The sequence below is a fragment of the Elgaria multicarinata genome, chromosome 7 (genome assembly GCF_023053635.1).
Source record: "Elgaria multicarinata webbii isolate HBS135686 ecotype San Diego chromosome 7, rElgMul1.1.pri, whole genome shotgun sequence".
Taxonomy (NCBI): Eukaryota; Metazoa; Chordata; class Lepidosauria; order Squamata; family Anguidae; genus Elgaria; species Elgaria multicarinata.
The window spans coordinates 37122671-37146561 of record NC_086177.1 but is presented as its reverse complement, the minus strand read 5'-3'; the positions used below and the strand labels follow the sequence as shown (position 1 = coordinate 37146561).

General features: G+C 42.1%; 1 protein-coding gene across 1 annotated transcript; it reads left to right on the top strand.

Moving 5' to 3' along the window:
• Window positions 1-10172: 10172 nt before the first annotated feature.
• CD83 (CD83 molecule) lies at window positions 10173-23653 on the top strand. Its single transcript, XM_063129774.1, has 5 exons — window positions 10173-10254; window positions 10426-10556; window positions 19319-19532; window positions 19627-19721; window positions 23279-23653. Exons 1-5 carry the CDS (start codon window positions 10206-10208, stop codon window positions 23363-23365), a joined length of 576 nt encoding a protein of 191 aa, XP_062985844.1. The 5' UTR covers window positions 10173-10205; the 3' UTR covers window positions 23366-23653.
• The last annotated feature ends 238 nt before the right edge of the window (window positions 23654-23891 follow it).

The window sequence follows — 23891 nt, the reverse complement described above, 5'->3', positions numbered from 1 at the left end:
ACCATTATCGTCATCACTGTCCTTATCAGCATCCATTATCATTATCACAATTATCATCATCACCATCATTGGCAGCAGCATCATTATCAATATCACCATCATCCATTATCATTATCAGCATCCATTGTCATTTCCACCATTATCATTATCACCATTATCATCATCACCATCATTGGCAGCAGCAGCAGCATTAGCAATATCACCATCATCCATTATTATTATCAGCATCCATTATCATTATCACCATTATCATTACCACCATTATCATTATCATCATCATCATCACCGTCATTGGCAGCAGCAGCATTATCAATATCACCATCATCCGTTATCATTATCAGCATCCGTTATCATTATCACCATTATCATTACCACCATTACCATCATCACCATCATTGGCAGAAGCAGCATTATCAATATCACCATCATCCATTATCATTATCAGCATGCATTGTCATTATCACCATTATCATCACCACCGTCATTGGCAGCAGCAGCATTATCAATATCACCATCATCCATTATCATTATCAGCATTCATTATCGTTATCACCATTATCAGTGTCTGTCGCTCGCTTTGTTTTTACCTCTGTGACTCTCCAGGGTGTCCAATCAATGCCTCGCAGTCCACAAGCGTCATTGGGCAGTGAACATTTTCTTTTGCAAGTGGAATAGCTGCAGGGCCTTTTCTGAGCACAATTTTCGAAATCAGGGGAGAGGCAGGGGTTTGTCTTGAGGTGAGTCAGTCATATTCAGCATCAGATAAGAAACACTTCTTATCGTCCTCCATTTTCTAAATATCCATCTGACTATCAGTGAATCTGTTTCTCTGCAGATAAAATCCCGGAAGTATGAAACGTATACAAATGTGGATTCTGCTGGCTGAGTGAGGCACTTCAAAAATCCGGACTATGAATCGAAGATTGGTAAGCCTTGTCAAGAGATCCTGAAACAAATGTACCATTTCCAGATGAAGCCATAGCCAATGAATTCATTTTTTTTCTTTTTGGATTTTTACTCCCACTTTTTATAAAAAGAACCAAGCTGAGCATTTCAATTTCTGGACTTCCTTTGAAATTCTTTCCACCCCTAGGATTGGCTGATTGTATCTACATCACACTGCCTACACTGGATGACTTTCCATGGAGGACATTGGTAGAGCTGGCAGGACACTGGCGGAGAAATTAGAGAGATTGTTGCCCTGCTTATGACCATTGCTGACACACCCAGGATCACCAAGAGTCATATGGAAACGGACTTTTCCTCCTGGCCCACTGGCCTCCTCCATTCCCCTGTGGGTCTTTCTTTTTTCTCCTGGCTCAATGGCCTTCACCAGGCCCTCATGGGTCTCTCTTTTCCTCTTGGCCCACTGGCCTCCTCCTTCCTCCTGGTTCCACATCTGCACTATGGCCCTTGCTGACATGCTGATCGCCACTTCTGGGGTCGGGAAGCAATTTTCCTCCAGGGCAGATTGCCTGGAGACCCTGGAGGTTTTTCGCCTTCCTCTAGGCATCCAGCAGGGGTCACTTCATAGGCCATTTGAGGCATTAAAAACATATTAGAATTTTTAAAAATTGCAGGACTGAAATCAGTAATTAAAAATATAATCCAATTGGAAAATTAATAAGGATCATAAATTTAGAAATGGACTTTGCCACTTGGCCCTCTGGCCTCCTCCTTCCCCCCTCTTGGTCTCTCTCTCTTCCTCTTGGCCCTTTGGCCTCTTCCTTTCCCCCGTGGGACTCTATTTTCCTCTTGGCCCACTGGGCAATTCCTTCCTCCATGGCCCCACTGGCTTCCTCCTTCCCCCCTTGGTCTCTCTCTCTTCCTCCTGGCCCACTGGCCTCCTCCTTCCCCCCCTTGGGCTCTCTGTCCCTCCCTCTTGGCCCACTGGCCTCCTCCTTCCTCCTGGTTCCACATCTGCACTATGGCCCCTGCTGACATGCCCAGGGTAGCACTGATCGCCACTTCTGGGGTCGGGAAGGAATTTTCCTCTTTTCCACCTGGCCCACTGGCCTCCTCCTTCCAACTGTCTCTCCAGATTGCCTGGAGACCCTGGAGGTTTTTCGCCTTCCTCTAGGCATCCAGCAGGGGTCACTTCTTAGGCCATTTGAGGAATTAAAAAACATATTAGAATTTTAAAAACTTGCAGGACTGAACTCAATAATTAAAATATAATCAATTAGGAAAATTAATAATGACCATAAACACAGTAATGGACTTTCCCTCTTGGCCCACTGGCCTAATTCATGACCCCATGGGTGTTTCTCTTTCTACAGGCCCACTGGCCTAACTCATGACTCCGTGGGTCTTTCTCTTTCTACGGGCCCACTGGCCTCCTCCTTCCTCTGTAGGTGGCTCTCTTTTCCACTTGGCCCACTGACCTCATTCATGACCCTGTGGGTCTCCCTACTCTTCTGGCCCACTGGCCTGCTCCTTCCCCCAACTGTTTCTCTTTTCCTCTTGGCCCTCTGGCCTCCTCGTTCCCCTCTGGGGCTCTCTCTTTCTCCTGGCCCACTGGCCTCCTCCTTCTGCCTGGTTCTACATCTGCATTACAGCCCTTGCTGACATGCCCAGGGTAGCACTGATCGCCACTTCTGGGGTCGGGAAGGAATTTTCCTTTTTTCCACCTGGCCCACTAGCCTCCTCCTTCCAACTGTCTCTCTTTACTACTGGCCCACTGGCCTCCTCCTTCCCCCCTTGGGCTCTCTCTTTCTCCTGGCCGACTGGCCTCCTCCTTCTGCCTGGTTCCACATCGGCACTATGGTCCTTGCTGACATGCCCAGGGTAGCACTGATCGCCACTTCTGGGCTCGGGAAGGAATTTTCCTCTGGGGCAGATTGGCCGGAGACCCTGGAGGTTTTTTGCCTTCCTCTGGGCATCCAGCAGGGGTCACTTCATAGGACAACCATTAAAGGTAGAAAATACAGGTATATTAAACCATTAGCAAAACAATAACTAAACTTGCAAAAATCAATTGGAATATTTAAATTAAAAAACCAAAAATCAATAAAAACGAATAAACATTGCGTAGAAAAGAGTAATTGTCGTCTCGTTCTCCTTTTTATTCATTGTTAAGTTAATCGCACCCATGGAATTTAAACTATGAGGTTTTTCTTACAGTTCTCTGGCTCCTTATCCCTATTCCAGCCCCCCGTGCCACCCACCCTCCCATCCTTCGCCCTCCCCTCTCTTCCCCCCCCGCCGATGGGCACAGCGCTCCTATGAGCGCTGTGCCAGGTCTGCAGCTTTTCGCTGCTCCTTGCGAGTAAGCGAGGAGCCGCGAAAAGCCGTGGAAGTCTCCACACTTCCCCCAGCCCTGGCCTGAGGCCGGAGCTGGGGAAAAAGCGTGCCATAAGTGACTTAGCTTATGGCGCGCTAGACCAGGCCTCACTGCGGCCTGCCGCCGGATTCCCCTGTGCGTCATCTGGACGCACAGCAGGGAAACCGGGTTGGAAGGCGCGCTAAGGCCTGGTCTAGCAAGGCCCCTAATTACATTAAAGTGAAGTGAAAACAGTGTTAAAATTATCACCCTCATTCACACAAAGGTGCACACAGATCTTTCTCATGCACAGGGAAATGAATGTGCACCCACTCTGCTTCCTCCATTGAACTGAGTGGAAAAGCCCTTGTGAGTGGGGGCAGCTTTGCTATGTGTCGTCTCTTCACTATGAATGCTGCTTGTGTCCTGTGCCAGCTAAGCAGAGACCATGGGTGAGTCAGGAGGGTACAAAGTTGGCAAGCAGCTAGGAGCGGAAGGAGAAGACATCTTAAAGGGGCAGCCTGGGCCCTACCTTTGTGCATCGGATCCCTGGAGTGCGACGCCCTTGAAGGGGAGTAGGCTGTCCCCTTTCTGGGCCTGTGCTCAGGGGATAGTCTCTTGTCCAAGCTCAGGGGTCTTTGGCATCTCAGGTACTCTGGTTTGGTGAAGCAGAGCAGGACTGTAGCCAGAGTTGCGTGGGGGCTGCCCCCCAATTTTCTTTGCCCCTCTTAAGTTCTTTTACAAACAATTATTCAAAACAAAGTTTACAATTTTGTGTTTAAAAGGCCTGCAAACCAGATGAATTGCTGCCCTATACTCCCACACACCCCGAACCTTTAGTCTGGCTACGGGCCAGAGCATTGTTCTTTGCTTCTGTGTCACACTGCTGGGCTTTTGGGTCATGACAGCCTCTAAATATTAACTAGCATTTCAAAATCTCATATGTTAACACTTCAGGGTTGGAAGAACCACAGATCCAAGTGTTATTTCAGCTCTTACCATTTGAATAACCCCATGCAGAGATCACCAGCGCTGTTCTTTTACATGCTAAATTTGGGGGAACCACGAGAATGTGAAATATGATTCTCTTTTTGATAACCTTTGTAAACTATCAGAGACTATTGAAATCCAGCAGAAGCTTCTGGAACTGCAGCTAATCATCCCCTGGAATTGCAAGCCATCTTTTCCTGAAATGCTCTATTAGTTTCACAGCTCCAGCTCTTAGAATACACATTATGCTATTATGGGTAAAGAGTGCTGTTGCCACCTAGGGTTGGTTTAGAGAAATACAAACTATATATATATCTATATCCTGTTTCCCCGAAAGTAAGACATTCCCCGAAAATAAGACCTACTTCCAGTTTTGCCTCTCGCTGTAATATAAGGCATCCCCCCGAAAATAAGACCTTTTTTTTTTGTTCAACAATAAACGTGTACCGTATTCTTCTTCATGGAAAAATAAGACATCCCCTGAAAATAAGACCTAGCGCATCTTTGGGGGCAAAAATTAATATAAGACACTGTCTTATTTTTGGGGAAACACGGTAGTAGGGTGACCATATGAAAAGGAGGACAGGGCTCCTGTATCTTTAACAGTTGCATAGAAAAGGGAATTTCAGTAGGTGTCAATTGTATGCATGTCACACCTGGTGAAATTTCCTCTTCATCACAACAGTTAAAGCTGCAGGAGCTATACTGCAGCTGTGACCAGATTTAAAAGAGGGCAGGGCACCTGCAGCTTTAACTGTTGTGATGAAGAGGAAATTTCACCAGGTTCTCCATATATACAAATGACACCTGCTGAAATTCCCTTTTCTATGCAACTGTTGAAGATACAGGAGCCCTGTCCTCCTTTTCATATGGTCACCCTAATATATATATATATATATATATATATATTATTCATGCTAACTTCCCATGCTTAAAAAAATCCCTGGCTAATGTCATCTATTAATTGGAACAAAATCCTGGAATTGTATACCAAAAAAGAGAAGTCTTTTGAATTTTGCCTAGCATTTAAAGCAGGACAGAGAGCCATAAAGTACTCAAATGATTATATCAGTGAATATAATTGTAGTTTAGATCATTAAGTGAGCAATCCTATGCATGTTTAGACAGAAAAAAGCCCTACATCTCCTGGGAGTTATAAAACTTTTTCTGTCTAAACTTAAATACTGTGCCCTAAAGTACTTTAACTCCTCTGCTCCAACCCTGATAACTTTTAAGTCTAAAAAAAGTTCTATAGTACTCACTTCTCCTTTTAACAAACGTTAATCCACTACCACCCACAATGTTTTCAAAACCACCTACTCAGGAGACTGTGCTTCTCCTTTCTCATCACATCACCCACACAGTTACTGAGAATGTGGTTAATTACATCATTAGCTATGAACGTCTGTTGTAGAGTTCTTTGTTTTCACTACTGTTATTCAGTGCATCTCATCAATGGGTAAGTAACTCTGGTGATCTAATTGCCAGGGGGAGATCTACACTACCTCTTTTAAAGCGCTTTAAAGCACTTTGAAAACATTTTGAAAACTGTATATGCAGTGTGTCTTGGGCCCAAACAGTTGTCAAAACTGTTATAAAGTGCTTTAAAGCAGTAGTGTAGATCCCTCCCAAGAGATAGTTAGGCAAACCAACATCACTAATATATCCTGTAATTTTTCAGTGGTCAAATACTGTACCCTCCCGATACTAACGTAATATTTGGCAGTGCCTTTCACTCTGTGGCAGGCCACATACTATGACACCACAAACTATTACAGGAAAGGGAGGGAGGTATACAAATTCAAGGAGGATAAATGTGCAATCCTGTGCATATTTGGACAGTAAAAAAAAGACCTACAACTCCCAGCATGCCCCAGCCAGCATGGTTGGCTGAGGAATGTTGGAGCTGTAGGATTTTTCTGTCAAAACATGTACAGGATTGTGCTCCAAGGCTATCAATGGCTACGAGTCATGATAGCCATATCATAGCCTCCAGGATCCCAGGCAACATGCCTCTGAATATCAGTTGCTGGGGAGCAAGAGCAGGAGAAAGTTATTGCTCTCATGTTCTACTTCTGCTTGGCCACACTGTGGGAAACCAAATGCTGGTCTAGATAGGCCTTTGATGAGCCCTACTGATGAGAATCCAGTAGGGCTCTTCTTATGTCTATCATCTACTATGGGCCTGTTCAGAAGACACTTTAAACCATGGCTTTAACCATGGTGAATAAGGCTTTTTGCTTTATTCACCATGGTTAAAAACGTGGTTTAAGGTATCTTCTGAACACAGCCCAGCTTTCTGGCTTAACCACCATGGTTAAAACCATGGTTTAAGGTGTCTTCTGAACGGGGCCTTAGAAATGTCCACAATATATAAAAATTATTACCCTGAATAGAAATAGTGTGCCCCAGGGCTGCACTTCAAGACAGCATCTGATTATCTTCAGTTTGTTCTTTGTGGCATAATATTCCTTTACCCACAGGAATCAAAGCACCACGGAAATACTGGGTGCCTCCGGACATGGCTTTTATCATGCCTTATTCACAGAATTTGACAGGGAGTCCAGACGATATAATTTCCATCCATAGCCATCCCATATTTTCCTACCGCTTCTTCTATCTTTTTCCTTACCATGGAAAATCCATTAAGGACAAACAATGGAATCGCATGCAATGCTTCTGGATTGTTAGCACTAGGAGTCTCCTCCTGGAAGCATCAGTTACCTAGGGAGGTTGTGGGCTCTCTCACACTAGAGGCCTTCAAGAGGCAGCTGGACAACCATCTGTCAGGGATGCTTTAGGGTGGATTCCTGCATTGAGCAGGGGGTTGGACTAGATGGCCTTGTAGGCCCCTTCCAACTCTGCTATTTTATGATTCTATGAACCAATTTATTTTCAAATGGGCCTACTTAATACTATTTAGCAATTTCTATAGTCCAACAAAACAAACATGCAGCTCAAATTCTAACAAGGAGCTTATTTACTAATACATATCCTAATATATAGATTGTCTAAATTCTATTGTGTTTATTAATACTGAAGAGTCACTGAATTAGTTTGTAGTCTGTCTGGAAGGTAGTTTTGATATGACTTTCAGTGGTGGCCTCAGAAACACTAGGATTAATGGTGAAATTAGTGGGACAAATATGTCAGGGAAGTAGGGGACCATGAGCATTGTCTTTGGTGGGCATCATATTTCTCCAAGGTAATCATTTAGTGCTTTAGGAAAACAGAGAAATGTATAGTTCTTGCCTTCCCATTTCCCCCCCGAGATTCCTTACAAGCATTACTTTTTAAAGATCAACTTCTAATTTCACATGTATCGTATAACTTTTAACCTGACATACAGTACTACACCAACAGGATGACCTATGCATTGACCTCAGTGAGGTTTACTGCTAGGTAAGTCATGCAGCCTTGGTATCCAGCCACATGAAACTGACCTTAATTCAGTCTATTTATATCTCTCTATCCATCCCTAACAAAGTATCTCCACTACTTTTTAAAAACTTCTGGTGATCCAGAAGGTTTGACCCTCCGAAATTACTATTTGCCCTCAAAGGTATGATTGCAGCCAATGGCACATTTGTAGGCAAATCACATCTGAAGGGATTTGGGGTGAGAAAACCACATGGAGGGAAGCGTCAACCCATCTCTTCAAGCACCACAGTCCAATCCAACTCTCATTCTCTGCTTTTAGCTCTAAAAGAAAAAACAAATGTATCATCTAGTGACTAGTCCCAGTCTTAGTAATGACTAACTTGAGCTATATTGGATATAAAAAGCCATCCACATTCTTGAAATAAGAGGTGACTTTAGATTATGGGAGCCATGTATATAAAGGTTCTCAGATATGGAAAGTACAGACTAAACATTACTCAACGGGGAAAACCCCACTTGTAAAAACTTTTCAAGCTGAGCACATTCATATAAGCCAAGTGACCTTTCATTTTCTGGTTGCTTTTTAAAAAAATCTTTGTTGCCCTGATGATATTTCAGGTAGCTTGTGCTTTATTCAACCAGAGAAAGTTGATTTATTTGCAGTTGCTTTTGAGCAAAAACATACTAAGAGAAAAGCATGTTAAAAGGTTTTGAGATGTATTACTGGAAAGGGTCTACCTATCATGATACAATACAATGGAATTTACATGTAACACTTCCACACAGTTTACGTGCCTGTTACAAAAATGAGTTTTATTTCGTAGAAGAAATACAATAATAAAAATACAAAGAAACTGTGTCCATAACTTACATTTTTTTACAGAAATATATGTACATGAGGGGAGCTCCAGCTGACGAAGTGTAGAGTAGACACTTATGAATTGTCAAAAATTGTATTACCAAAAATAGGACACGGGTTTGCATAAAAAATTGGGTATGCCAATTTATATGAATAGATGAAATTTAGAATTATTATAATAGAAGTTGAAATACAGTACATCTCACTATAATATAGAAGATTGTGACGAGGTGACCTGTCCAAGTCTAACTATTGATGGGCAACAGTTCTTGTGGTTCATCATCTTTAAAATGGAATTGGACATAGCAGGCTTTCAAACAGAAGATGGTCCTCTTCAAATAGAAGACTCTCTTCTGTCAAAGAGGACACATGGCCACCCTAACAAAGTGTTTCAACCCCAATGAAAAAGCATTGACCAACAAAATATATAATATACACACACAAGCACAAATCCATTCATCAACATGGCGTCTGCAAGGGTGAGTCCTGTCACACTACCCTTTTCTAATTATTTGAACATGTGAATAAGGATGACTGGTAAACACTGTGTACTTGGATTTTCAAAAAGCTTTTGATTGTGTTCCTCACCAAAAGCTCCTCAGTAAATTTAGGGATAAGAGCAGAGGTTCTCTTATAGATTAATTAGCTAAAAACAGGAAGCAGAGAGTAGAAGTAAACGACCAGTTCTCAAATGAAGGGTTGTAAAAATGGGATTCCCCAAGAATCTCTACTGGAACAGATGCTTTTAAACTTGCTTGTTGATGATCTGGAGTTTGGCGTGAGTAGTGAGGCTGCCAAATTTATTGATGACACCAAATTATTTAGGGTAGTAAAAAGAAAAAGGAATTGTGAAGAGATCTCAAAGGATCTCTGCAAACTGAGTGAATGGGTAATAAAATGGCAAACACAATTCAATATAAGTAATGGTAAAGTGATGCACATTAGGATAATTCCGCCCGCGCCCCTTCAGAAATGCATTTATGGGGGTTTGAGTTGGCAGTAACTGGAATTGGATCATGGTAGAGAGCTCAATAAAACTGTTGACCCAATGTGTGGCAGTTGTGAAAAAGGCAAATTCCATGTTACAGAGAAGGATCGCAAATAAAACTGCCGTTGTTATTGTGCCATTATACTAAGCAATGGGGGTGATCACACTCAGAATACTGTGTACATTTCTGGTCACTGTTCCTCAAAACCATTTTAGAATTGGAAAGGTGTAGAAAAGGGTAACAAAGATAACCAGGAGACTTTAATAATCCCCTACAAGGAAAGCTTACAAACCCGTTAATTGCTTGGGACCCTGGCACTTAATTACCTCCACCCATATGAATCTGCCTGTATATTTCAATTTTCCGAAGCGGTCCTGCTGGGTGTACTGCCATCACCTAAGATGCAATCGTCAGGCATGTGGGGTGGAACAAGGCCTTCTCAGCAGTGGAGGGGGAAGGATGTTGTGCTCTTTTCTGTCTTGCTGCTGCTGCTAAGACTGCCACAACATTGTGTCCTTGATGAGGATGAACGTCAGTCATGAAAAAGAGAACTAAGGAAAGCCTATGGGACTTTCCCTTGCAGCCAGTGGTCTTTAAAACTTCCTTAGCTGTTGGGGAATCCCCAACAGTGTGTATCTTAAATGTGCAGAGATATAGGCATCATCACTTTCATTTCTGTTCACATCTTGTCCTGAAAACAGAAAATATCACCCACTTATACAGTATGCTCATGGCTTCAATATATTGGTATCAGCTTGTCTTCCTAAGTCAAGGTAAATCTTCCTTTCTTTTCCTAATTTTCCTTGCCATCCCCCGCCCCCCACCACCATGTGACTTGAAAGTCTGTTTTTTCCTCAAACATCCTTCTACAGCTGATCATATATATATTTTTAGCAGTCTCTCTTCAGAAATTGTCTTTCTTTGTGTGTCTTTCCATCTTGCAGTCTGGCCTGCGATTCATGGGGTTGCTGATGCGATGATACACATTGTGGCAACATGTAGTGAAGATGTGTTGCTCCCTTGTAGAATTTCCCAAGATCTACAAGTCACAAATGGGGCAGTCTCTTGGTATAAGGTAAGAACCTGCTATTATATTTACTTTCCTTTTTGTCCACGTACATCCACATTTCATTTAATGTCTAGTAAGAATGTTAGTGGATATATTTGCAGGAATACTGTAATGTATAGATCAGGGCAATCATGAATACAGCCAGAAGTGATTGTGGTTGGATAATGTGTTGCCAGAATCACAATGCTTGCTGCTGGCTGTTCCAATTCACATGTTATATTATCCACAGACGTGTTTGTCTGAGAATGGCCAATTTCTATGTGAATTGATTTTGTTATTCTAACATTCTGCGCAGAGAATGTCTCACATCTGTGTTCTCTACTGTGCTATAACACAATTGGCATTAAATGTAGCAGTTGTATTCGTTCATAATCATTCATGTTTTGGTGCTCTACCAAGCTCCTCTTCCTCTCTTTTGCATAACTGACCTATATTTTCATCAGTGAAAACATTTAAACACAGGCGGTGTGCGGCTCTGAAGATAACACAGTGCAGCTAGGCAACCAAATTGTAGAATTAATCACTTTTTAAAAAATCTATTGAGGACCTAATCAATAAAACAGTGTATAAAGCCCTCAAGGGGCCAATTAAACAGTAATTCCAACAAATAGTATGACATTTTGGACTGTAAAGTTCAAACAGCTCTCAGGTTAAATCACTAGTAGAGGGTCACTCTGAACTGTGTAGTAAATAAAAACAATTAACCTTTGACTTCTGCTGCTTAAAAAGAGATGATGATGATGAAGAAGAAGAAGATGAAGATGTGACTGTGTAATGTGTGCTGCCCTTTTTGTAGAATTAATGATCAGACCATAAAACCAACAGGAGTTGGTGAGTGTCCTCAAACCATTTCTGTGACTTTGCAAGAAATACCCTCAAACTATGTACAGAAATCACGGTTTAAATATTTCTCTTAAAGCTACATTTAAAGATAGTATATACTGATCTAATCTAATAATGGCAACGGAGTGCAAAGATTCAAATTAATGCAAATTCTACCCTTTCTTTCTCATGTATAGTAAACTACAAGTGTTAATACAATTGCACTGATGAAGGGCTTAGAACAGGGGCACATCTATATGAACGCTAGATGGTGGTGTAACTGTGCACATTCTCGCAAGCGGTTACACAACGCAGTTCTCCATTCGCCGCCACCAAGGCATTTCCCCGCGATGATGCGCATATTAGCCTTCGCGCTTTACTGTGACTTTTAGGTTAGGGTTCAACTTTGCGTTGCGTTATGCTTATGTGTCCTTGGGGGAGTTAAGTCGCCGCTGCGGCTGCTGTTGAGGGGTGGTCATGTTTATGTATAGGGCTTGCAACCTCCTCTCATGGAGATGGATAAAGCTGCCGCTCCCGCTGCTTGCCCCTTTCTCCCACGCAGCTGCTTTAAGTCGATCGGGGGGGACGGGAGAAAAGGAGTGAGGGGAGTGTGTACATCGCAGAGCGGTAAAGCAGCAGTTTCTGCAGCTGAAACTCTCCCCACGGCCTGAGTTCGATCCCAGCGGAAGCTGGTTCTCAGGCAGCCGGCTTGGGTCGACTCAGCCTTCCATCCTCCCGAGGTCGGTAAAATGAGTACCCAGTTAGCTGGGGGAAAGGTAATAACGGCCGGGGAAGGCAACGGCAAACCACCCCGCTATAAGGCCTGCCAAGAAAACGTCAGCGAAAGCTGGCGTCCCTCCAAGAGTCAGTAATGACTCAGTGCTTGCACGAGAGGTTCCTTTCCTTAAAGAAGATGAACTAACCTGCACAACTGCAGCAGTGGCACCCCATCCCACCACCCGGTAAGGAATGCAGAAAGGTATCTCTCCCCTACCCCCTGCAGCCAGGGAGCTTCATGAACGACCCTGTTTCCGAGTCCAGGGGAGATTCGAGGGGCTCTGGCGCATTTGGGTGTGGTGTGGAAGCAGGAACTGCTTCTTCCTTCTCTATACTGGGAGGAGGCGAGCGAGACCCTAACCCAAGCAGCCAGGGGATAAAGCGCTGCTGCTGTTGCTGCTGTGTGACGCTCGTTTTCACGTTCGAATCATCGAAAAATTGATTTAAAAAATAACCAGGTGCAAATCTGTCATTGTATAGTTGACCGCCTGGACAATATATAAAGCCCTCTAACAGGAAGTGTGCAACCTTTTCAGCCCAGACTTTTTTGCACCCTAGGCAAGGCGAGCTACTTGCACCCCCCCAAAATTGACAACTTCGATTTTTAAGAACAGATGTTTTGTAGAAAAAATAAAAAGCACAAACTTGAATTTATTATGTTTTTTCTTAAAACAGCTAATTTGTATAAAACTGTGACCCTTAAAGGTCAGTACTGCGCCCCTCTGAGGCCTGCGCCCTAGGCGGCTGCCTAGTTGGCCTAATGGTAGCGCCGGCCCTGGGCACATGTGATGCTGGCCCAGACATACACACATACACGTGCATGCACATATACATAAACACACACATACACAAGAAGGTCCATGGACTTCTTGGTTGTGAGGCCTTATCTGAAATTCCCGGTCCAGAGTCTCACCTATCCAGCTCACTCATGAAAGAGTCACAGCAGTAGCTGCACTCAGAGAGGACAGGAATCAAAGAGCTCCATCAGATGAGTGTTTTACTGCATGCTTGTTAGTGGGCACTCATGGATTTTTACGGGTCCCTCTCACATTGTCATTTGCCTCCCGCATGCCTTCCACCCCCTCTAGCCTTCTTTGTGCGACAACCCCCCCCCAGTAAGTCTTATTTTTAAAGTCAGAAGTTGCTATCTGCTGCTGTGTGCAGGAGGCGCATTGGGATCAAAATGGCCCACTTAATAGGCCACATGAAGTTGTTTACTTCCTCTTTCGAAAGAGGAAGTAATGATGGACAAACACACGGGCCAAGAAGCGATGGTAAGCAAATGCGATTTCCCCCTCTGTGCTGACGCTCAAAGAGTCCTCAGAGAGTGGTTTTCTGAGCCGTTCCTAGAAGATGCTCTGGTTTCCACATTCAGAGGGCTGCCAGAGTGTCGTCTTGGAAGGGAAGATAGCACAGCAACCTTCCTTCTGTTCGCATGATCATATAGCTCACCCGGAGTGCATTCATACTTACTGTTCATTTTCTGTGTTAAAATAAATAAATAAATCCACATTTTGCAGCTGAAGAAATTCTGCATTGAGAGCTAGTTATGCAAATAACATTGCAAAAGCATGGAGGCAATTTTTACATAGGCTTTGAAGAACAGCTCAGTTTCATTGTCATGCAGTAACACTATTTGACATTCATTCTATATATTCATTCAATTTGCCATCAAATGGTTCAGTGTTTTTTAAACTTTCCACCCCATTTCTCCAACTATAACAGAGTAATGTGGGTGCTCATCCATTACATTGTGTTAGAGTGGAAACTAGTGTCTAGAAATTCATTCATTCTGTGTTGTTCCATATCAGCAGCATTTTTCTTCTGTGTTACCATTACCATTTATTTCTTCTCAATGTGGTTGTTTCAGCTGATGCTTATGTTCTTTCCACTGGGAAGCTGAATTATGTTTTAGGCCTACATTGACCAATCACCCACAGTACCATTTTGAAATCAATGTCTCCTCTCCCTCTTCCAGGTCCTCCCTCTTCCATCTACGTCTCAGACTAAATTTTGAAAAACTAAAAATTAATGTACTAAAAACTTCACTGCAAACATGTTCAAAACATTTGTGAATGTGGTGTTTCAAATGACTATGGCCATAGCTAGACGGTGTGATATCCCGGGGATTGTCCTGGAATCATCCCTGTGCGTCCACATGACGCCCAGGGGATCCCGGGAGTAGTAAGGAATAATCCCTCCCTTTCCCTGGGATACCACCCTACCCTTTTTTCTTAGTTTTTCCACGGTCTTGTGATGATCCTGAGACCGCAGAAAGTGTGGCCCGCTGTCACGGTTAGTCCTGGCTCAAACCGTGACAGCGGGCCACACTTTCTAGGAGCCGGGAGGTGGGGTGGGGTGGAAGGAGCGTGGAAAGTTTTTTAAACTCCCCCCCACCTTCTGTGCACGTGTGCTCGTGCGCTCCGTCCCCTTTAATAACAACAACAACAAAATGGCAGCCGTGGTGTCGCGCGCCGTGTGTAAACCAGGGCAACGATCTCACGATCATAAAATTGCAAGATTGTCGCCCTCCACACCCCCATCATCTAGCTGAGGCCTGTGTTCTGATGTTCTTCAGTGTCAGTTTCCTTTAGCATAAAATTTGGGTTACCCTCCCCCAACCAAAAACAATTGAAGATGGCAAATATACCAACAACGTAATGGACCAAAACTTTCAACTGGTACCTGAAAACATGGAAGCATTTCAGTAGAATTGATGCAGGAAAGTGTCAATACGACAAATCCTCTCTCCTTTAGGGTGCAATCCTATACATGTTTAGAAAGAAAAGGGTCCTACAACTCCCAGGATCCCTCTAGTCAACCATGCTGGCTGGGACATCTAGGAATTGTAGGACTTTTTTCTTTCTAAACATCTATAGGATTGCACCTCTAGTTGTTTTAATTTTCTAAAATAAAATTATTATTTTTTAAAGTCTGTTTTAAAAAGACAGGCAGAAGGGGTACTTCTCAGAGTGCTATTTTCCCTCTGACATAAAGTTTTGTACAGTAACTCCAAGTAACCAAGAAAATACTTAGTTAATGTTTATCATGTACATAGATGCAACTTGTTGTATATCTTCTGTGTGTAATGTGATCTTTGGATTTTCTTTTTGAAAACTGGAAAATTAATTCTTTTTAATTAAAAGATAATAATGGTGGGTAGATAGACCTTAGCTTATGGGAATAATGTGTTTCATAATTTGGGGAGTGGGTGGGAAGAAGCAAGGCCTAAATTAAAAAAAAACTGACAAGATAACCTTGAGCTCAGTTAGATATGAAGGGACACAGGCTTTCTTACAGTATCCCCTATTAACATCTGCTTAGATTTTGGGGGGCATTTCATAATTTAACTACACCTGGCATAGTTGACACTGGCCTCTAACTGTTCTGAGAAATATTCACCCAAGATGTGCATCAGGTAGTGCTATTCCTATGGGGTATTTTTTTAAATCGGATTGGAGGTGGAAAAACATTTAAAGCCCTAAATTGTTTGGGGCCAGGTTATCTAAAGGATCGTCCTTTCCTGTATGTACCTGCCAGACCCTAAGATCACCTTCAGTTTTCCTTTTCCGGGAGCCCTTCCAAAGGAAGTGAGGCGGGTGGCGCTCATTCCTGAGAGGTCTGTCTGGCATCTACACATTGTACCCTTTCTGTCACCAGGGGAAGACCTATTTTATTTTCCCAGGAATGTTAGCATTCTAAACTTTTAGATCTGCTTTTTAAGTTTTTTTATGTAATTTTTTTTATGCTGTACTTGTGATTTTAATTTTTGAGAACTGCCCAGAGAACTTTGGCTATTGGGTAGTAGTAGTAGTAATAATAATAATAATAATAATAATAATAATAATAATAATAATAATGGTTAGGGCTGATAGCCGATGTACATTTAAGAGCTAACATAGTTTGTTTTGGATGAATGTTTTACTACCTATTACAGTGGGATGCAAGAGGGGAAAATGTAAGAAGTCACAATCTAGAAACAAGGTGGTTTAAAATCTCATAAACATATTCAGAATAGTAGTTTATTTACAAGCAATTAATTAAAGAAGATTTAACTTGCCAAACTTAAGTGATGAATCTTTCTGGCAAACTAACAACTTACCACTAGATGTCTCTGCTGGCAAAATCTTATTACTTAGCTGTGAAGGAATGTAAGGGAGAAAGAACTCTGTAGCATTGTGATACAATATAGAAAAAAGAATGGCCATTTGAAAGGGCACTAAAAGAGTTTATCCAAGTTGTACAAAATTTGTATGAATTCAGAATGTGTCTAGGACTCTCATTTTTAAAAAAAATCAGACAGGGTGGTTTCGTGAGGAGCTCCCTGACTCTTTTTGTTTAGATGCACTATCTCTTTATATGTACAGTGTTTGAATAATTCACATTGATGAATAGAAAGAAATGCTAATTTATTTATTTATTTATTTATTTATTACATTTCTATACCGCCCAATAGCCGGAGCTCTCTGGGCGGCTCACAAAAATTAAAAATATTCAAAGTATAAAACAACAGTATAAAACCATAATATAAAATACAATATATTTTATTGTATTTATTGTATACAATAAATATAAATATATTTATTGTCTAAAATACAATATATTTTATGAGCTAACTGCTCATCAGCCGTTCTCAGCAATATTAAGATGCTACAAACCTCTTAGAATGCTATATATCTTGAGCATCTCACTGTAGGTTTGCAGTACGCAACTTTGCCATGGACTTTTAATACAGGCAACCTTCCCCATTGGACAAACGAAACATTGGTCTCAGCACCAGTGTAACCAGAATGAGACCGATTTCTCTTATTTCCAATTGTGCACTGCTACATTCCCTCACCACCTTCACAAGGTGCTAATTAACCATGGAGTCAGATTTTTGGTGGTGGCCGGGTGATGTTGCCAAGCTCACGGCTTTGAGCAAACCATTTCACCGTCCCACAGGTTTCGCTGTGAATGTATTTGAACCTCCACCTGGCCCCTGTAACAGGCCCCTCCCTCCTTTTAAATCTCATGCTTGTGGTTCTAGAATAGCCCAATTGGCCTCAGCACAAGTTGGTCTGAGCCATCACACTTTGTTCTAGGGTGGGGTTAGGCTACAGTGCACCCCCCAGACACCTTTGTTGGCATCAACCAAGTTGCCCTATTCCTCCCACTTTTTATATTTTTAAACAAAATCAACACATTTTCTGTGTGGCTGGGATCCCTTCAAAGCAAAATAAGTGCCTCAAGCCACTGCCATTTTGATTTTCCGCAAACGTCTCTGGCTCAGAGATATTCTTGGGAAATGAAGAAGGTGGGTGGCTGCAGGCAAATGCTATCCTCTGCAGTGCACCCAGCTTCCAAGAAAAAGAAGTGGGGAAGCAAAAGGGATTCCACTTACTTCTGTCTGGTGAATTAGGGGTTGGGGGAAAGAGGCTAAAGGGAGAAGTGGGGGCTTGGAAGGTCAGCAAAAAGACAACTAAGGGTCAGGGAAGCCAGCAGAAAGCCAGTGTGGATGGGAATGCATCAGGAAGCCAATGTGGGGGACTAGGTTAGAAAACCTGCAGGGTCAGGGCCTCAGGGAGCGTTGTGCACTTGTGACTGGGTTCAGACAATTTGACTTTTCACTCTCCCTACAACCCACAATGTGCAGTAGGGGGTTGTATGGTGGAAGAAAAGTGACTATGACTGTGCCACACGCTAGGGTGGGACAACATGGCCATCTGTGGTGCATTGCGGATAATTATGCAAATAGTGGTCACGCGACCAGCACGTATGGGGGCGGGGAAGGAACACACGACGCCAGGTTCTATCAGTCTCGTGATTGTATGAACCTAGCCTGTATGTCTGAATTAATGGGGGCTGCATGTGTGTGAGAAAAGGGATACGGAGAGCAAACAGGTTTAGGGGAGATTTTGGAGGGATCCTTAAAAATAAGTGAGTGCCTTTTTTGTGCTTGCAGTGAGGAGGAAATGGGAGGGGTGTGTGTGTGTATATAGATGGAGGGAGGGTGGCTGGTTGTGTGTGTGTGTGTGTGTGAGAGAGAGAGAGAGAGAGAGAGAGAGATTGAGAGAATGATTTTTTGTAGGTGGTGATATAGGTGCATATTTTTATAGATGGTGATATAGAGCGAGAGAGAGAAAGAGATGGGGAATAAGTTGGCTGGTGGTGTGGGGGAATAGTTTGTCTTCTGTGAAACAGGTTTCTGTTGGGACCAGCAGAGTTGTTTAGTGTGTTGGGGCTCAGAACCCTTCTCTGCCTTGTCCTCAATCTTTGGGCCGGATCACTTGTCTTTTGTGACTAGCCATACCTTCCATGGCAGCCATTTTGCGGCTGTGCCTTGAACAATTTCTCAAATTACCAAATATGTCCACAGGCCCCAAAAGGTTGCCTACTGCTGCCCTAGCCAAAAGCAGCAAGGCTCCTGATAGACAATGTTATCAACTCCTCGCCCCAAAACTCCACTAACTCAAAAACCAGTAAATTCAAGATAAACAGAATTATAATTCTCATTATAATTTATGAGCTACTCACTTACCCAAGCCAAACTGTTCAGCTTTTAAGATTCAGTTCTTCTGAGCAAGGCCTGATCTCCGTAGGAACAACTGTGAAGGGAAGAAGACATCCAGAACTCATCTGAACAGAAAAACCTCATAGAGCATACACAGCTCAAAGTGCAACTTCCTATTATAATTAAAAAATCATACCTGAAGATTCCAAAAATAAAGAAAAAAATCCAGTGATCACTGTTAGAAACTACACATATCACATTACTGACTGATAGGAATTTACCCCACTGAACACACCTAAAAACCATTAAAAGTACCAAGTTGCTAAAAATGACATTAACACTAGGTGGAATGAGTTCAAAGGATCCCTGTTAAATCAGGAGAGGGCAATTTGCGTCCCTCCAGATGTTTTGCCCTACAACTCCCATTGTCTATTCTGGTAGGAGTTGTAGGCCAAAACATCTGGAGGAACACAAGTTGCCCACCTGTGCGCTTCAATGAACATTTGGTTCCTGAGCCTCTAAGAATTTTAAAAAGGGTCTGGGCTGACCATTTTAAAGCAGTCTTAAAACTGACATAAACATAATTGAATCTTGAAATTGCTTAGGAATGGAGTAAAAGTACTTTCTGGTTGGTTGCTGGAATAACTCTGCCCATTAATATATAATTGTTTTGCAGATTGGTGACAACAGTGAAGTACTACAGGATCTGCAATATCATAAGGACTATGGTTATTCAAGAGAACTTAATGAATCCTTAGAGGTCTCTAATAGCACCTGGCATTCTTTGAAGATTAAAAATATTACAAGTTATAGCAGTGGGACATATACGTGCATCTTAAGGACACCAGTTAGAAAATACAACGAAAGTACAATTACGTTAAAAGTAATAGGTATGGTATGATTTTTGTTTGGTTTGTTGTTATTATTTTCTAGCATGCATGATTGAATATTCTTTAAAGTGAATGCATCTGTTTTGCCTCGTAGGTTGTCCTGGTCCAAAATTTAAAGAATACAGAACAGAACTTTTGTTATTGTGCTCTCTTGGGTTTTTCTACTTGTTGCTCATCTTCTTCACTTGCGTAAGTACTTCTGGCTTGTTTCCAATTTCATCATTGACCCCATTTCAGGTGCAATTGTCAATATATTCACTAGGGAATGCATAAATGGGGCACACTCATGTGTAAGAACGTTAGGGGTTGTGCCAGTTTCTGGCTGCAGCATGCACATACCATGCCCTTCCAGTGTTCACAATAACAGGGAATATAGCAAATAATTCATTTATAAACCTGTGATTAGCGTTAGGCTTTCTACATGCCAGAAATAAACACACACTAAGGTTAATTATAATATATAATATGTAATATAAACAAATGTTTTTGCTTTATTATCATGTTCACTGACATAAATCAAATTTTATCTGGTGAGAGGATAATTTACCTCAGCTAAAAGCTGTTTTTCATACATCTGTGGGTTAGCAGTTAAACATTTGTGTGTTTGGGGAGTGTCAATTTTTGGCAGCAATTTATGCCATTCAGCATAAGACCTGGCTTGATAAATTTTGAAGGAACTGGTTAAATTGAAAACAGAGGAAGGAACAGAAAATTGATCTTTTCTGCTCACTATCCTGAAAATAGTTAAAATCAATAATATAAGGCCTCTTTGTTTTCCCACATATAAAAACTATAAATTCCGTTTGCTCTTGGAAGCTTTGTGGTTTTGAAAAAAGCTGAACCTTATGCTAGAGATGACCATCTCAATGAAAAATTATATGTGACATATTCCCTCTATCTGAATAAAGGCTCACAGACACTAAATCAGCTTTCATTAATGTTTAATATGGCCTAAATCTAAAAAAGGAACTTTTTTATTCTGTAATACACCCATTGCTATCTTGGAAGTTATTATTTCTGTCTGCAGACCTTTTGTTAAATTTAAAGGCACAGTGGTCTATGGCAGAGTTTGGAAGTGTTAAGATATTCTGTTTCAAATTTGAAACTAGAATGTAAAAGTAACGCTGCCCGCATCCAGGAATAGCATATCTTCAGTCACATTTCAGACACTCCTGATGCTCTATCAGATCAGTGTTTTATTGCATGCTCATTACTGGGTACTCACGGATTTTTGCGGGTCCCTCCCAGAACGTTGTCTACCTCCCATGCACCTCCCGCCCCTTCTAGCCTTCTTCTCGTGACAAAAAAACACCCCACTTAGTTCGACTTATTTTTAAAGACAGAAGTTGCCGCTATCTCCTGCTGGGTGCAGGAGAAGCAGTGGGATCAAAACCAGGTGCAAGTTGTTTAGTTCCTCTTTCAAAAGAGGAAATAATGAGGGACAAACACGTGGGCGGAGAAGCGATGGTAAGCAAACACGATTATCCCCTTTGTGATGACGCTCCTGGGGCATGTCTACATGAAGGGTTTGCCCCAGGTTGGCTTCACAGTAGCAGCACGCCATCTACATGACACTGCTGCCATTGCGAAGCCATCTGGGGGCAAATCCTGGAAATAATTTTTTAAAAAAATGGGGAGGAGAGGAGCGGGGCACTTACCCTGACTTTTTCTGGCAGTGGAGGCTTTTCACAGTCCATGGTGCCCCCTGATTGGTCTCATGGGCTGGACAGGGAAGGGGGCAGCCCCACACCTCTGTAAAAATAAAAATAAAATACAAAGGGGGAGGAGAGGAATGGGCAGTCAGAGGGCAGTCAGAGAGAGGAGAAGTGGTTCACCTGGCGTCCCTCTCCTCATGTCCTCCTCTGGCTGCCTCATTCCTTCCCCCCTCCTGTTTTTTAAAAATCATTTATCAGATAATACAAATTTTAAAAAGGGGGAGGAGGAACGGCCCTGTTACTCTCCTCTCCGTTTTAATTTTTTAATTTGTATAGAGCGGGGAAAGTTCGCACTTGCGTTCCTTCCCGTGCAGATGCCGGGAAGGAACACAAGTGTGGGAGCCAGGTGCCTCGGAGCACCAAAGCACCTCTGTCAAGACGGGGGCCTGGTCAAGCAGGTTGGAGCACCTTCCATATCAAGAAAAGCTAAAACATTTGGGACAACAAGGGAGGATTAGATACAAGTTTATTAAATTATGAACAGAGAGACGAGAGAAGAAAAATCTCTTTATCCACTGGAACTCAGTTTCCTTGTTAAGATTGATTTGGCAGTAGAGTCAGGACGTTCAAGAGGAAGTATGTCTTGAAATAACACATGAGTCACTTGTGGAATTCACTAACACAAGATGTGACAGCCACTAGCTTAGATTGCTTTTGTTTTTAAAGGTTAGGTAGACAAATTCATGAATAGAGGTTTATGAACAGTTATGAGCTAAGACAGCTAAATGGAGCCTCCAGATCCAGAGGTATGGATAACCATAAACCAGAGTTGTACAACAAGGGAGTACAATCACCTTCATGCCCTAGTTGTGAGTGTCCAAAGGCATCTGGCTGACCCCTCTTGAAACAGAATGCTGGACGAGATGAACCTTGGAATGATCCAGCAAGGCAATTATTACATTTTGCTGCCTTTATCAGCACACACCATTGATATCAAGCAAACGTATCAGTTGTCTTAATTTTTTTTTAAAAAAAATAGGCTTCTCAATTTTTTTTTAGAGTTTTCAGAACAAGGGAGCATGACCTTTTTTGGCCCCAAGGACAGCATGTGATGCTGGCTTGGGGAAAAACACACACAGGCCAGGGCATTCATGGCTGCTGCGTTTAAGGTTGTGCATCTCCTTTTATCTCTTGTTCTTGTGAACCTGCTCAGGTGTTTGAAGAACAATATTGTTCTGCCATCCCTGATCTTCTTAGAGAGGAGGAGGATGTCTCTCAGTTTCACCAGGACACTGTTGTTCTGATGAATAGCAGACAGATCATGGAAAACGATCTTTTTGGGGGGCACCTTGAGGGTGCATGAAACTTTCATTAGACTTTACTTGAAACTGGCCTCATAGTTTTGCACTTTTGCAGAGTTTTAGATAATCAGAGCCATAAAATGGTTTTCTAGGACAGGAGGGTAAAAGGAAAATATTTAATTGTTTTGATTAAAAAAACAAAACATAATAGAAACTCAGTTTTTATACTGTATTACCCTGTAGATATTTTTTTCTCAGCTATAATATTTTTAGATGTGTTTTTAGTGTACAGTGTTATGGTTCATGGGATCTCTCACATTTTAAGCTCCATCCGATGAGCGTTTTACTGCACGCTTGTTACTGGGCACTCACGGATTGCTCACATGACGTTGTCTGCCTCTCGCGCTGCAAACCCACCCACCCCAGAAAAAGTCCAGTTGCTGCTCTCTCCTACTGGGCTGAATGGGCCTAATTACTTCCTGTTTTCAGGAAGCCACGTCGGAGCGACGACAGAGAAGCGACGGGAGCTGCGCATTTTGACCTAGATGTGATGGGGCTTTTAGTGTTTGTAGTGAATCACTCAAAAGTGCACTATACCATAAAATGCATGCGACACCCCACCCCCCGCCCCCACAAACAGTTTTGGACAGGGGAGGGAAATAAATAAAAATGGAACTTCATGACTTATGATTAGATTCTGAAAGTTTTAAGACTAAACAGTTAAACAAACAATTTTCATAATGTTCCCATAATGCTCATTTCAAGGGTTTCTTTTTCTTTGCTTTTCTAGACATGCTTAAAGGAGAAAAGTCCTCCAGTTTATCATAAATCCAGAAAAACACACATAGACGATAAACTTCTCATCAGTACCTGTTGAAAGGATGGTTTCCAATGGCCAGTATGGAACAGCACTGGCAAAGACAAGCTTATTTAGAGATTTGCCCAGTTGATTTTGTTGAGTCATTGGAGGACCAGCAGTAGCCTTAAGAACATCAAGACAGATGAATTGTATACGTATTTTCCTCTCAGAATAACCTGAAAGTCTCAGTATTATAAAAGCTACTTGCTTCAACTAGGGAAAACGTCAGAGAACATAGTTTCGTTCACTACAATATGAATATACACCAGTGACAATACAATATTCTTACAATGTTACTATATAAATGTTGGCATGTTGTCTTGTTTATACATCCCGGTGTCTTACTTCGGAGTATTTGTTCATAATATGTAAAAATGTGCTACAGAATAGGTTTGGCCCTTTAACTTGCCAAATAACGCATTGATTGAACTAGCTCTTTCAATAACCATTCACAACAGCTGCTGCAGTACATGTTTTCAGACAGTAATGCTTCTTCAAGTGATTGATCAGCGAAAGAATGGGAGGAAACGTTACTGAAGGCTCT

Bases quoted from the DNA above. Each gene is read 5' to 3' on its own strand.
- CD83 (XM_063129774.1), top strand. From the start codon at position 10,206: ATGCTCATGGCTTCAATATATTGGTATCAGCTTGTCTTCCTAAGTCAA. The intron at 19,533-19,626 runs GTATGGTATGAT...TTTGCCTCGTAG, and splicing joins AATTACGTTAAAAGTAATAG to GTTGTCCTGGTCCAAAATTT. The intron at 19,722-23,278 runs GTAAGTACTTCT...TTGCTTTTCTAG, and splicing joins TGCTCATCTTCTTCACTTGC to ACATGCTTAAAGGAGAAAAG.